The sequence below is a fragment of the Grampus griseus genome (assembly GCF_964374135.1).
Source record: "Grampus griseus genome assembly, chromosome: 4".
Lineage (NCBI taxonomy): Eukaryota > Metazoa > Chordata > Mammalia > Artiodactyla > Delphinidae > Grampus > Grampus griseus.
The window spans coordinates 69284737-69301229 of NC_138997.1; the positions used below are offsets into that span (position 1 = coordinate 69284737).

Below are 16493 nucleotides of genomic sequence, written 5' to 3' on the forward strand. Positions count from 1 at the left end.
CTTTTAGTATGTCTTATAATTTTTTCTTGGTAGTCAAATAATGATGTACTGGGTAAAAAGAACTGTTGTAAACAGGTCTTAGTAATGTGGTGATGAGGTGTAGAGGGAGATGAAGCACTCTATAGCCCTAAGATAAGGTCTCAGTCTTTTAATGAGCCTGTACTCTTGACTGTGAACTTTACCTGTGCTTTTCAATGCCCTCTCCCCCTTTAGGTGGAAAAGGATGACTAGAGTGGTCTGAAGTTGGGTATTTCTCTTCCATTCCATGTGGAAGGCTTGAGCCAACTGGATTTGGGTATTTCCCTTCTCCCAGATCAGTTGGGCTCTGGTTAAATAATTTCTCCTGACAGCAGACTTTGTTAAGAGTAGAATATTCTGGCATATTTCGAATTGGTTCCTTTTTCCCTCCCTTTGCTAGAAGCACAAGGGAATTTTTCTCCGATATTCAATGTGAGAACTTGGTAGAGCTACAGGAGGTAAAACTCACAAAAGTTTTACCCCCAAAGACTGTGTTCCCCCAGAGTTTTTCTCTGACTTATCCACACTCATCTCCAGCAAGCTGTCAATTACAGTTCTTTTTCCTACTTTAGCACTGGTTCCTATGGAGGTTTCAATAAGTTGTAATTCTCCCTGTTCTCCTATTAATCTCTCCAACTGCGGCAGTGGTTTGCCCTGTGACCTTGCTTCTCATACAGATCTAAGAAGTTGCTTTTAAGTTTTTTCAGCTTTTCACTTGTTGTTAGGATGGAGAGGTGACTTTCAAGCTTCTTACTTGCTGGACTGGAAACTGGAAGTTTGCACTGAATTTTTAAATTTGGGAATAACTCTCATTTCTACCATGTTATGTGTTCTTATCTGGAAACATGAAATCATCCTCTACTTATTTAAGACTTTTAAAATATCTTTTAATAATTTTATAATTTTCTCCATAAAGGTCTTATACTCATCTTGTGTTAGTCAGCTCAGGCTGCCATAACAAGATACCAGAGATCAGGTGATTTAAACAACAGAAATTTATTTTCTCATGGTTTTGGAGGCTGGAAGTTTGAGATCAGGGTGCCAGAATGGCTGTGTTCTGGTGGTCTCTCTCTTCCTGCCTTGCAGATGGTTGCCTTCTTGCTGTGTCCTCACATTGTAGAGAGAGGGCTCTGGTGTCTCTTCTCATAAGGGTACCAGTTCTACTGAATCAGGGTCCACCCTTATGACCTCATTTAACCTCAATCACCTCCTTAAAGGCCTTATCTCTAATACAGTCACACGGCAGGGCATGGTTAGGGCCTCCATATAGCAATTTTGAGGGGACACAATTCAGTCCATAGCACATGTTTCGTTAGACTTAGTCCTAAATACTAAATGTTTTTAATGCTATTATAAATGCCTTTATTTTTCTTATTATTATACTTTTAAGTGGTTTATGGTTAATGGACATGTAATTCATTTTTATATACTGATTTTATAAGAACTTGCTTTTATACAAATGATAGCATGATAGATCTAAGAATAATACGACCAGATTTTAATTTTTTTGAAAACTTCTTTATTTTAGATTCACTGCTACACAGAGTCACATAATCCTCAAATTTCAAGTTTACAACTGATCATCACAAGATCCCTATCCATATATACATTAGTTAGAGGGAAAAAGTTCTATACAAAATTTTAGTAGTAACATTTGTAAGCAATACTGAATTAGTAAAGCTGAAGAACTCCCAATGCATTACACATAGGATAACCACTTTTTTTTTTTTTTTTTTTTTGCGGTACGCGGGCCTCTCACTGTTGTGGCCTCTCCCGTTGCAGAGCATAGGCTCTGGACGCGCAGGCTCAGCGGCCATGGCTCACAGGCCCAGCCGCTCTGTGGCATGTGGGATCTTCCAGGACCGGGGCACGAACCCACGTCCCCTGCATCAGCAGGCGGACTCTCAACCACTGCGCCACCAGTGAAGCCCAGGATAACCACTCTTAAATATAAGAAGCGAGGCAATACAGGAAAATTTCCTGGACAGTCTGGAAAAATGATAAAGGCATTTATGATGAGATAAATGCTTTAATTAATTTATTTATTTTTGGCTGCGTTGGGTCTTCGTTGCTGCATGTGGGCTTTCTCTAGTTGCAGCGAGCAGGGGCTACTCTTCGTTGTGGTGCGCAGGCTTCTCATTGAAGTGGCTTCTCTTGTTGCAGAGCATGGGCTCTAGGGTGTGCGGACTTCAGTAGTTGTGGGAAACGTGCTTAGTTGCTCCACGGCATGTGGGATCTTCCTGGACCAGGGCTTGAATCCATGTCTCCTGCATTGGCAGGCGAATTCTTAACCATTGCACCACCAGGGAAGCCCGAGATAAATGCTTTTAGTACACAACCTATTGGGCAAATGAAACTGCCACATAGGTTGGTACTTTCGCTTTTGAATATTTGTGGTATGGTACTACCCACTTATCTGACATTCATACATAAAATTTTAAGTCTGGTTCTCAAAACGGTTGCTTGATGTTTTTGAATAGTGTCTGGTGTACTCAGAGTGCTTTTTTCATTTATCTTTTCTTCTTTTGTAAGGTTTAGTGGGACTGCGCAATGCTGGAGCAATAGTCCAGAATGTCCTGAATAGTGAATTCCATTGTAACACCAGATCCAGGATAACAGCGAGCTATCAAACCTTCAAAATGCTTGTACTGGCGTATAAATTCATCCTGCATGGAGTGCCACACCACCTATAATAAAAATGAAATTAAGAGTCGTTAAACTATGAATGGAAATAATACAGTCAAGTATGTAGAAATAATGTCAGGATATATTCTAAGGATTTAGAATAATAGTTAAGAACATACATTCTGGAGATAGAAACTGGCTCCTTCCACTTATAAGCTTTGTGACCTTGAGTACATTACATCATTGCTCTGTGCCTCAAGTTCCTTATCTGTAAACTGGGGTAATGATAAAAATACCTTCCTCACAAGCTTCAGGTGAGGTTAAATGAGTGGATACACGTAAAGTGCTCAGAACAGTGTGACACAGTAAGCACTCATTACATTTAGCTGTTATTATATTTACTCCAATATCCAACACCGATGTGGATATGCACAACTATGTATGAAACTAAGACTAATGATTAAATGAAATGCAACACTGAATGCCTAACTTTCATTTCATATGAAAGTTTAACAATTTCTTTATCTAAAATTGATGATGCAAAACACTGCTTGATGCCATGGAGGACACCAAGATGAGTCAGACCAATCATCTGCAATCGAAGGAATTTATAATCTGGAAGTGGAAATCACGATGCAGACAACTATCAAGACAGAATCTGATACACACATTGACGTATCAGCTAATATTAATAGGTTATATTTATTGACTTATTTCATATCAGCACAGTACAAAGTGCTTTATGTATACATTATCCTTTCTAAGTCTCATGACAACCTGGTGAGGGTGGGTACTATGAAATCATCCCTATCTGCCAGTTGAGGGGATTTTTCCTTATAAACCCTAAATCTCATAAACCCTAAATTCCTAATAGACAACTTAAGACTATTTACTAAACAGTTTTACTTACACTTTTTTGCTTCTCATCTTTTAGCTCATGGTGTTTCATCCACCTGGAAGGCCACTTCTCCTACTTTATCTGTTAAGTTAGTATCTGACTTTCAGAGGCTAACACAAATGCTTTCCTTCATGAAGCCTTCCATGGTGTTAAAATCAGAATTATTCTCACTCATCTCTGGGCCTTTTAGTATGGCTTATAAAGAATGATGGCTCAGTTGGCAGTTTAAATCTGACTCTACCATTCATTAGCTATAGGATCACGGTCATATTACTCCACCTCTCTTAGCTTTGATTTTCTCATGTATAAAATGGCAATGACAGTAATAGTAGTGGCCAGTATACAGGAGAGGTATTATTTCTACTTTTCAAGTAAGGAAATTGAGGCTCAGCGAGGTGAAGTAATTTGCCCCAAACCATGAAGCTTTATCTGGAGCCAGATTATGAAACCATTTCCAGCTCCAACCCCTATGCTCAGAATCACTCCACTGTACTATACACCATTCCATTTCCTTGCCACCCTCAAAACTAAAACAAAACAAAAAAGCAACGAAAAAACCCATCCCCAAACAAAAGAAAAACAACTTAATGCCTCAAAACAATAAAAAAGAAATACAAAATAAACAGGAATAGTCATATAAACTTATATAAATATTATTCCTTTCTTCCCCTCACAATTCATTAATCTGGTCTGTACCTTGTGGAACTTTCCTCCTTTTCTAATTTCCTAAAATTAGAAAATGCACAGTATTTCTAGAGGAATATTTTGGAGAAAAGCGACATATGTAAGGATGTGCAATCTAGGATGGTTCAAAGAACTAAAGCATACCTGAAGTAAGTTCTCCTCTTCACATAAATGTTTGTCAACCTTCTTGTAGAGGTTATCTAGACCTTTTTTTACTTCCTTTCCAGGATACTCTTTAATAACTTTTCGGAGTTCTTGTTTGTTAAATGCAAGTTGATAGCTTACTTCCTCTTCTCTTATACCCTGTGCTACCCGAGCTTCAACGCCTTCAAAGAAATGCTTCGAGGAAATGGAAAGAAATAATGGCTAAGAACTGCTTTCATTACCACTTAAATTAAAAAAAAAATCTGATTATAAAATAGTATATATTCATTATGTAAAAATCAATGTGTGAAAATATAAAGGATAAAATAATAATCAGCTATTATCATGCCACTCAGAGATAACCACTATCAACGTTTTAGATTTCCTGCTAGTCTTTTGATGTGAGTACATAAATGAGATTATAATTTTGCACGCTGCTTTTCCACTTAATATTTTATATGTTTTCCCAAAGTATACATTTTAATGGCTGCATAATGTTCCATCCAATGACTGAACTACAATTTGTTTATTCATTCCTCCAGTATTGGGTATTTAATATTTTTCACTCTTTTTTCTTGGAGTTAGCAAAATCTACTCATCAAAAAAAAAAAACTCTTATAAATACAGTTGTCACAAATAACTTTTAATGTATTTACCCACATTACTGATTACTACCCAGCATAAATTTCTAGACTATAATTCCTCAGTTGAGGAGTATAATTGTTAAGCATTCTGAAGACTCTTCATATACATACACAAATTGCTTCCCAGAGAAGTTTATATTTATATATCAATCAGTTTATATTTCTGTCAACAGTATATGAAACTTCTATCTTACCATACTATGATCAGCATTAGCACAATTAAAAAACAAATCTTTGCCACTTTAAAAAGTGAAAAAAGTTTGTCATTTTTCACAATTCTTTGGCTATAAATGAAGTTAACCTGCTTTTCAGATGCTTAGTGGTACATTCAGAACCCTTGCCCATTTATATGTTGAGGTCTTAGTGCTTTCCTCATTGATTTTAAAAAGATCTTTTAGATTAAATATACTGACATGGTGTTACAAATATTCTCCTCAGGTTGTCTTTTAATTATAATTGGTCTTTTAATATGCATATTGACTGGCAAGTCTTTATTTGAGCACAATATGACTTAATACCGACAAGCCAAATCCAGTCATTACTTTTCTCTAAAATTTTCTTAGCAATTATTATTTATTTATTCTTATAAATTATTAATTTTTTGACAGCAATTTTTGGACAAGTCTATCCCTGGTAATTTTAAAATTTTGTTTCTACGGAGACTTTTAATTGGTTATTATAACATATAGGAAATAAACTATTTTTTGATATATTTATCTTGAATCCTATTACTTTACCACATAAAATAATTCCAACATATTATATACAGGTAATTATAACCTTGACTCTCCTTTGTATATCTTTATGTTTTGGTCTTATTGCATTGAATAGATCTTCCATAACGATGTTAAATAATAAGGGGTCTATCAATGTTTGTGCTTTAAATTTGATTTCAAAGGAAATGCCTCTATGTTTCAGGTAAGTATCATGCAGGCTTTAGGTCTGAGACCAACCTTCTACCCTAAAGGGATATCTGTCTGTTCTTAAGTTTTAGAAAGAACTGGTTCTGCATCTGATTAAATGTCTTTTAATCAAAACAATTATTTGAATTATTGACAACAGATACATAATTTTTATTTGACTCATTTCAAGTTAAGAACTTATAGAAGATGACTAATCATACTGTGGACAAAGTTAGTTAGAAGGGTCCATTTAAGCTTCTACTATGTTGCACAATTCTCTAAAACTATCATTTCTCACTTTTTAAAAATATTTATTTTGTTTATTTATTATTTTTTGGCTGTGTTGGGTCTTAGTTGTGATATGCGGGCTCTTTTGTTGTGGCGCACAGGCTCCAGAGCACGTGGGCTCTTGTAATTTGCGGCACTCGGGCTCTCTAGTTGAGGTGCACGAGCTCAGTAATTGTGGCACGCGGACTCAGTTGCCCCGTGGCATGTGGGATCTTAGTTCCCCGATCCCGTGACCCCTGCATTGGAAGGTGGATTCTTTACCACTGGACCACCAGGGAAGTCCCTCATTTCTCACTTTTAATGATCAGACTTGCTCTGGGGAATGAGAGCTCAAGAAAAGAAGCGAAAAGAAAAGGCAACGAACCAAACAATTTTTGGTTTTCCTTTTATCTTGATAAAGTTTTCAAAATCTTCATCTGAACTAGGGATAAAGGTTAGTCATTTATGAGGTAAGAAATAAGAGTCTGGTATAATGGAAAAGCCTAAATCTACGGTTCACCCCCCAGCTTTGCTACTTTGCAGTTATTATAACTTTTCATTTACTTTCAGTTTCTTCGTTTGTAAAATGGGGATAATACCACCTCACTCCACATCACTGTTCATAGGAATTAAAAGAAATAATGTATATAAAACATCTAGCAGTGTCTTGGCACACTGGCAGCTTAAGTATCTGAGTTGCTCCTTCCTTATCCTCCTGCATCAATATATGAGCAAATTTAAAACAAATGTCTGTTGTGTTATTCATATGTACACAGGTTCAAAACCAGGAAATATATACTGAATGAAAATATACTTACATTTAGTTTTTCAAGAGGTTGTCCTAAAGAGTAAATGACATAAGACTGAAGGTGATCTGTGTATTTTTGTTTGGCTTCTTTTTTTTCAGCTTCTAGACATGAGATTTTCAAACGAGAAAGTGTTGCAAAAATATGGTGGAAGTTTTCCATCATGACTACATCCCTGGGCGTCTTCTGGCTTTCGTTAGCTACTTTCTCCACTAAAATGAAAACAGAAAAAACATAGTAACATCCTGATATAAGTATAACCATATTTAGCTAGGAAAAATTTACAGGATTTTTTTCATTTGTAAGTTTAAGAAGTAAGCACATTTCTGGACTTAATAGAATAAAATATATTGTATTGAAGGATTTTCACATCTACCTAAACCTAATAAAAAATCATTCTAAAACAGTCCCAAATATATATATATATGGAAACTTAGTATAGAATAAAGGTGGCTTTTCAAATCAGTGGGGAAATGATGAATTATTCAAAATGTTTAGGACAACTAGCTGGTCCTTTTGAATACACTAAATTTGGATTCTTATTTCACATCTTTCAGACAAACAAATTCTAAATTGCTCAAGTACTTAAAATGTTAAAAGCAAGTAAATAAATGAATATAATCGTAAGTACTAAGAAAAATAAAGTAAATTAAAGAAATAATTTTGTGATAGTACGAACTTTCTAAGAATGGTACAAAACTTAGGATCATAAAGAGAAAGACAAATAAATATGATGAATAAATATTTCAAATAAAATTTGAAAGCTCTTGCACGGTAAAACATATCATAAACAAAACTGATTTATAGTCTTTCAGGTTTACAAAGAATAAAAAGATTGATAATACCTAGTAATATTGGGCTTTGATGCAGATGTGACAGAAACTTTCACCAAATGCTCAAAGCGCTAAACTGGTATAATCTTTCTGTGTGGCTATTTGGCAAAAGCCTCAACACAGACCCAAAATTTTTGACCCAGTAATTCCATTTCTAATAATTGATCCTAAGGAAATTATTGGACAAGTGTACAAAAATATATGGAGGAAACTGGAAACAAACTAAATGCCTATTAACAAAAGATCTGGTAAATAAATAATGATACATGGAATACTATGCGATCATTAAAAATGATTATGGTTATCTATATTAATAGACAAGGGAAGACACTAGAAGTACAGAGTCTAGTAGGTTCCAAAACAGTGTGTAAGGTATGATAAAACTTTTAAAATTAGAGAACACACACATACACAATATGTACATATACACCAGTGAGAGAGATATACTCAAAAGTTTAGCAGGGAAAAAATTAAATGTTATCTTTTCATGATTAGATTACAAATTATCCTTATTTTCTTCTTGATTTTTAAAATCAGTTTGCTGATTTTTGGGGGTATGTAATGAGCATATATTACTTTACAATTAGAAAAAGCAAAGCTACTTTGAATTTTAAAAGAACTATCAACCATACAAACATTCAATCATATAATTTATCTATCTTTCCCCTAAACCTGTTTCCACTGAAAATATGTTATCTATAACTGGTGATATCATTCCACTTCCTGTCAATGTTTTAGCTTTAAAAATTCCTGAATAGATGCAATCAGATCATTTATTTCAAATTAAACAACACATCCACACTGTTTCTGTAACTTAATTGTGTGATCTGACATAGGAAGACGGTGAATTATAGTATTTTAGCATTAATCTACCTTATGTGACACATATGAAAACAGGCCTAAAGAAGTGAATTGATTTGTTTAAGGTTACACAGACATCACTGCTGATCATCTCTGGAAGACTCTTGCTAAAAAGCAATGTAATCCAGGAGATCATTTTTTGTGTTTAAACAATGAATTTCAATTTTGCATAGTGATAAGCACATATGAACCCTAAAATATAAGTGGTTCCTGGTGAATACAAATGGGTTTTATGTATTGCTTATTTTTCAAATTTAAGAAATCTTTAATTTCAGAAAACTTAAAAAAGACTATAGAACATGGAAAATAATGAACATATCTGTCCCCAACTTCTAACATACCAGAAATAATGAAAACCAACCAAAAAATTCTTTAGAATGTAACAAAAGCTTACCATTAACAAACACTCCTCTGATAAGTTTAGTATATGCTTTATCTAGATCTCCACGACGCTCAGCATTTTTAAAGATTGATTCTGCAAGTCCAGCAAACTCTTCAAATTCAGCAACAAATGGGAGAATTCCTACTTTACTCTTCTTTGAGATCTTTACTTCCTCCATTTGCCTTATTTGGTTACTCTAAAGATAGGCAGAACGCAAGGGAGAAAAATAGCCAAGCAACTTAGAAACAGCATATAATTTAAAGCAAATGCATACATCATAGAGACAGGACATAATTTAATACCTAGAACATTTTGAATGTTTACTAAATAAAGATGAATACAATACAGATAACTAAGAAAAACTATTTCTACAGATTAAAAAGTACATATATTTTACATAAGAAAATAAAGTCAAAAAAATATACAAATTATTTAAAACAAGATGCAATCAAAGCTTGTGAACCTCAGGTCTTTGTTTAAAGTAAAAACAACCAATAAACATTTTTATCATTTATGAAAGGTAAGTGTACAGTGATTGCCCATTCTGGGACAGAGCAGATATCAGAGCACACACGGGATTTCTCAAGATTATTTCTGGTTGGTGGCTATGCGGTCAAGTTTGAGAACCATAGCTTATTTCCAAATCATAGCAGCCTAAAACTTGTTTGGATAGAGAAGTTCTGTATTTTTGGGGTATGAGGACAGAGAAGGAGAACAGGCATTTCTACCATGGATTTGCATTATATAATTTTCCATGTATCTATTAGTTACTTATTCTAAATTTGTAAGCAAAGTGCTTCTGTATGATGGTGACAAAGTGCAAAAGGGATGTTTCATATAGACAGAATCTAGACACTTGGGTTCAAAATGATCCCTGGGTTCAATTATGGTTCTGTGTACTTCTCAGGTTATCTAGATCTATTCACAGTAAGAAGTACATTGCCAAGTAGTGTTGGATCATTTTCAACTCTTACCTAAAATTTCACTGTGTTGAGGTTTTGGGGGTAAAACCTGAAAACCATATGACATGTGGATTAGAAAAGTAATTGTTCTTTTATTCAATATGTTATTGCAAGTCCCAGTCACAGCAATCAGGTAAGTAAAAGAAATAAAAGGAATCTAAATTGGAAAGGAAGATGTAAAACTCTCACTATTTGCAGATGACATGATAGTATACATAGAAAATCCTAAAGATGCCACCAAAAAACTATTAGAACTAATAAATGAATTCAGCAAGATTGCAGATAACAAAGAAATCTTGTTTCTGTATATTAATAAGGAACCATCAGAAAGAGAAATTAAGAAAACAATCCCATTTACAGTTGTAACAAAAAGAATAAAATACCTACGAATAAATCTAACTATGGAGGTGAAAGACTTGTACTCTGAAAACTGTAAGACACTGGTGAAAAAAACTGAAGACAACACAAATGGAAAGATAAACCCTGCTCAACGACTGGAAGAATTAATATTGTTAAAATGACCATACTTCCCAAGGCAATCAAGAGAGTCGATGCAATCCCTATCAAAATACCAATGGCATTTTTCACAGAACTAGGACAAATAATTCTAAAACTGGTATGGAAACACAAAAGACCATAATAGTCAAAGCAATCTGGAGAAAGAAGAACAAAGCCAGAGGTATTATGCTCCTTGGTTTCAAACTATACTACGAAACTACAGTCATCAAAACAGTATGGCACTGGCATAGAAACAGATACATAGATTTATGGAACAGAACAGAGAGCCCAGAAATAAACCTGTGCTTATATGGTTAATTAATCTATGACAAAGAAGGCAAGAATAAACAATGATGAGACAGCCAAATCTTATCATTTTCAAAGGTTTAAGAGTGCAAATCCATGTCACTATAGTGTGAGGAATCCTGAAAAGCAAACTAAATGCAGCTAAGAAATGTACCGGATTGCAGAGTCCAGCTTGGTAGTACTTGATGTGTCAGTTACTTTCTAATTTTATCTCTGGTTCTTGCTAGGCTAACATTTTTAGCACTGTTCCTTGAAGAATAGTTTGGGCTTGGCCACCAGATGAAAGTGCCAAACTCAGGTGCTATCTATTCCACTTTCTGCAGTCATCTGACATTCATGTTTCTGTCTTAATACACAAAGACCCATTCATTACCCATTCATTATGCCCTAGGTTCTGATCTTGTCCCATGTACCAAAACATGTAACACTGAGCAAACACAATCAACCAGACACTGAGAAGATGTGAGTTAAAATAAGACACAGAGAGTGATGACAGTCAGCAGAAGGAACCATCCTTCTCCCTTTGGTGATAAGAGGTATATCCTTTAGAAATACACGCAATTTAGGAGAAAATGAGTTTATACGTTTGTCTAGGTTGATTTTGCTTAATTTCTTCACTTCCCACTCTTGAGAGTAACATGAACATTCTTTAATAAACTATTATTAATTACTAGTACTATTATCACCACCACCATTACAAGTGATCCATTAGTAAGCTCTTATTCTGTGCCAGGCAATGTGCTAAGCACTTCTTTTGAACCATGTCTACATCTACCTGATACTACATCTTACGCTTTCAACAACTATGTTCTATTGGGTTGAGAGGTATTATATAAAGTTATATTTTCCTGATAAAAGCAACAGAACCTTCATATTCTGTAAATATATAGTGTCCTCATGATTCAGTGTTCCAGTTATGTTAAATGGGACTCATTATCTTAGCCTTTGGTAGTTCTTCCTTTTCCTTTTGGCTATCAGCTTGCAATCAGACCTTCCAGGTTTATCATCACCTCTGGAGAAGGCAGGGTAGGGAAGAGGATAAGCCTTAAATGGTTAAATTTCATAATACTTCAAATGCCAAGTGAAATCACTTGGTAGGGAAGGAGGATTAACAAGACTGTTGAGGTGACATTTAAGTTTCTACAGTGGACACAGACTGTTTTTAAACTTTTAGAATCTCAATAAATATTTTTAGAAAGTATAAAAAAGAATATGGATTTTAACTGCCCTTAATATTTTTATTATCCTCCCATTCTTCTATGGCTATTCAAAAGCTGGATTTAACTTAGAGGTTACATAGTAGAAAAATTCAGATAACAAATATCCACTTTTATATACTAAATATATTAATAAAATGAAACTTTTTTTTTAGAACCTGGCCCAGTCCAGTTCATACCTACAAGCTTACCAAAACCTAACAGGAAAAAAAAAAGTTAATGATCTTTGTTCCCCATTAGAAGGAGGAAAATGGTGATTGCCAAAAGTTAACATAAGAACAATTTATTCTTAAAATAAAGCAATATGATTATTAATTAAAGCTATTAAACTAATAAACTAATTTAAGTAAGCAATTAAAATAATCCAGTTATTAATTATCTTATTGGAGTATATTAAAAGAAGCAAAACAATAAATTCAAGTGATAGTTTCAATTGTTTCATTAAATCTATGGTCATTAATAGTCAACTGAAATTTCAGTTACTTAGTGGATCTCTTATGCAGCTGCTGCCTCTATGCCACCTACTCCAGAACTTGCCAAGATTCACAGTGTAGATGGGAAACTAGATGGCACAGCACCATCCAGCTAGCTCTGTTCATGTAAATTGTAGCCAACACTCTGCTTCAAGGCTTTGGGCAGTAGATCCCACAGTGGAAAGCTGGAAATCTCTTGGTTTAAATACATTTTTTTTGCAACAATTAGAATTCTAAGTTATTAAAAAACAAACAAAAACAAAACAAAAAAAACGAACTTACAATACATTTATCAAAGTTCCTTTTGACAGTCACCAAAACATTTCCCAATGTAGTACTTAGAAAAGAAGCAGGGTCCACATTTTGTGCAGTCCACACATGATGACTCATTTTGACTAGCATGTAAAGGGAGTTAAAGCTATCGATTTTGTCTCCTAATGCAATCAGGTTGTTCAGTTCTGGCTCAATGCAGCGAAATATTTTAATCATCATTTGGCGAATCATATCTTTCCTGTTCAGAAAACATACAAAATATAGAAGTTATTACAAGCTTCAGGTGTATTCATCTTCAACTTTATCCCCCGGGTATACATAAAATGACTAAAATTTGGTATTTCAACTAACACTGTCCAAATATGATGAACTAATTATCCTATAGTGGTTTCCAATATAAACATATTTTTTTGAAGTTAAGTTTTATCACTCAAAGTAACTTGGTCATTTGTAAAACCGGGTCCTGAAATGTACTTTGTGATTTCTGAGAAATACACTGCAATTCAAATGCTACTTCCTACCAGCAAATATCAAAATTGATTGCATTTCTGTGGCTGCTATAGCAAAAAGAGCCGAAGAGCCATAAACAGGACCAATTTTACTTCAGTAAGATGTTCGATAAGACATTGGGCACACAGGCTGATGCTCTGAGTGCTGTCAGTTATGGAGAGTCATGTGAACTCTTCACTGAGCAGCACTCCTTCCTGCTCAATTTAAAGTTTTTTTTTTTCCCAAAATAAACAACAGATAGTAACAAACACATACTCAGATGAAACAGGCAGTGGTGTGCCAGCATTATGTTGCCGTGACGACGTTCCTCCATCTAGCTCCTCTGCTTCAGTCTGCAAAAATTATTCAGGTACTTTACATAATAAAAGACCAACAATTTGACTAGTTTATATAGCAATAGCCTGCTCAGTCTTAAAATTCCTAGGAGAGAATATATTATGAGAAATAATGATTTTTAAAGGCAGTATTACCGACAAAACTATACAATTTAGGATGCTGTTTAAGAATGTTCAGGAAGTGCTATGTTCTTAGATTTTATCTTAGAATTACTGTGGCATGAGAAGTTGTGTTTGTGTGTGTGCAATGAGGGGAAAGGAGGAGAGAGAAGGTTGAGGAGGCTCAGAGGAAGCATGGGAATGGAAAGGCAGCTCAACAAAAACATCCAGAAACAACTTTCAAGAGAGAATTTTAAAAATTAAAGAAATCTCAATGATCATTTTAATAAAATTTTGGTATTAAAAAATGCTATCGAAAGTTCTTACAGAAGCTAACAAGTAAACATATTAACTACCTGGACCACCTACAACAACAAATCCCTAACCATTTAAAATAATTAATTTGTCATTCATTTTAGGCCTGCTTTTGATATGTTGGTTCTCTTTTTTAAGATGACCTTAATCTAAAAAAAAACTCACTCAATTTGCACTGTGCTTTTAAGTTCTTCAAAATATTCTTACAAATCTCTCATTTTACTTTCTTACACTTATGCCATCAGAGAGGCATGATGAATAGGTACTATTATACCTATTGCACAGATGAGGAAAAACAGGGATTAAATAATTGCTTTAAGGACTCATAGCTAGTTAGTAACAAAGCCATAAGATTCAGATTTGAGGCCTCCACATTTTTTTTCTTTCTTACTTTCTTTTTTATAAAGACCATGGTATATATACACAAACATCTTTTTTATTTTTTTAATCCTATTTTTTCTTGATGATTACTAAAACTGTTTTTTAAATAATGTTTTGTTGTGGGAACTGCCTAGCAGTCCAGTGGTTAGGACTCCACGCTTCCACTGCACGGGGCCAGGCTTCCATCCCTGTTCCGGGAAGATCCCGCATGCCACACAGCACAGCCAAAAAAAAAAAAAGTTTTTTGCAAAGTAAATTCAGACATTCTCCCCCCTTACTAATTTAGACAATGTTTAGGCCTAAAATAGTCTGGAATATTAGATTAGATGCCCAAACTCTATCATTGTTTTTAGTATCTTGTATGACAAAATGTATTTTAAAAATCCTTAATTATAAATTTTGTCTTTTTCTGTTCTGACATTGAAATTGTGGCAATATATTAATTAGGCTAATTATGCTACAGGTCATAAATACTAGCCAATAAATAAATGTGAGCCATACCATAGTTCCAGGCATGCTTTGATGTTGCTGTAGTTTGAAAAATTTACTTATGAAGTCCTGTTCTGCCAGACACAGGGGCTCCAGTTCACTTAGTACCTGTTCAAAGATCTGAAGAAAACCAAAATGATCCTACAAAGAACTGAACAAAAATGCTTAAAATAACATTCCACATTTAATTACTTTTCTGCAGGGACCAGGGATGCTTCATCTATAATCTCAATAGAATCCCCAAAACAAACACTTTCAAGATTGAAAGGACAATACAGTATTATCAAGGCATAACAGGGCCAGAACATACTTAAAATAAAACTCACAACAATTATTTACTCAAAATCTGGAAAGAGGAACACAGAGATAAACTCTTTTTTTTTAACATCTTTACTGGAGTATAATTGCTTTACGAGATAAACTTTTTAAACTTATTTAATGCATTGCAGAGAACATTTTAGCTTCATAACAGCTATTTCCTCTTTACTCTGTAGTTGCTCAAATAACTGGATTTATGATTGCAAGCACTTTATGATTTATAACAAACTTTAATAAAACTGTCATTTAATTGATAAATCACATTTCAGTTGACATGTGACTATTTTTTTCAGATTCAGAACTGTAAAGTAAGATATGGTTAATTAAAAGAGCCAACGGAGCCCAAATCTTTGAACACAATTAAAGGAATAACAAACTGATGCTAGAAAACTAATAGTAATGTTTAAGAAGTACTTGTTATTTTATTTTACCTTATCAAATTTGGTTCTGTCGGCAACATCGAGATCAGAGGCTGACATGTTTCCCATATCCAACAAGGAAGATGACTGAGATCTGCGATTCCCTGAACTCTGAACACTGAGTTTATTTAGACTAGAAGTAGATCCAGTTAATTTCCCGGAACTTCCATGAAGACCTAAGAAATAATACAACTTTAAAAGTTGTGAACTTCATGAATAAAAGATCCATAGCATAAATCAGGGCTATCTTCTACTGTCTTGGTCTTCTGGGGCTCATACTAGTTAGGGCACAAATCTACCACAGAGGAGAGATTGGAGGCTGTCCTTCTCTTTCATTAACATTTGTGTCCTATTCCTGAATATACTGCAAAGAGTAGCGAAACTATACAGAATCACAGAATAGGACTGAACAAGATCTTAAAGATCACATTATGCCCCGCCCAGTCTCACCATAAAGATTAAGCTGCCTGATGATTTCTCTAGACTAAAGTAGATGAGGATTTCTTTCCCACTCAAACGACATGACTATGGATGAAAGTCACTGACCCCCTAGTGTACTAGTTAACATGACAGTTATATTTCCAAAAAAACCTGCCATATCCCAGAATTACTCACCTCCACATCAAATCAACACATTAGGTGGAACCATATCAAATTAAGCTTGCCCTACCAAAAAGTCAATTACACACGATTCAACTTAATACACTCCTGAACCCAGAAACTCTGCTTTTACAGTAAGTGAACTGATTAAAGTTCTTTAAAAACTAAACAAAATGAAGAGAAAACAAACAACACCCTGAAAATTTGTTATATTTAAAATACAACTAAAATATA

At 34.4% G+C, this 16493-nt stretch overlaps 1 protein-coding gene across 5 annotated transcripts in view; it reads right to left on the reverse strand.

Moving 5' to 3' along the window:
* Window positions 1-1533: 1533 nt before the first annotated feature.
* Window positions 1534-16493, reverse strand: part of EXOC1 (exocyst complex component 1) — a 61499-nt gene continuing 46539 nt past the window's right edge. For all 5 annotated transcript variants that reach the window (XM_082652727.1, XM_082652725.1, XM_082652726.1 and 2 more), the window contains 8 exons: window positions 15672-15835; window positions 14935-15042; window positions 13559-13635; window positions 12803-13031; window positions 9077-9260; window positions 7001-7200; window positions 4370-4564; window positions 1534-2705 (listed from right to left, as the gene is read on the reverse strand). In XM_082652727.1, coding sequence (XP_082508853.1) covers window positions 2553-2705; window positions 4370-4564; window positions 7001-7200; window positions 9077-9260; window positions 12803-13031; window positions 13559-13635; window positions 14935-15042; window positions 15672-15835 — 1310 coding nt within the window. In that variant the 3' untranslated portion in view covers window positions 1534-2552. The remainder of the gene's footprint in view (window positions 2706-4369; window positions 4565-7000; window positions 7201-9076; window positions 9261-12802; window positions 13032-13558; window positions 13636-14934; window positions 15043-15671; window positions 15836-16493) is intronic.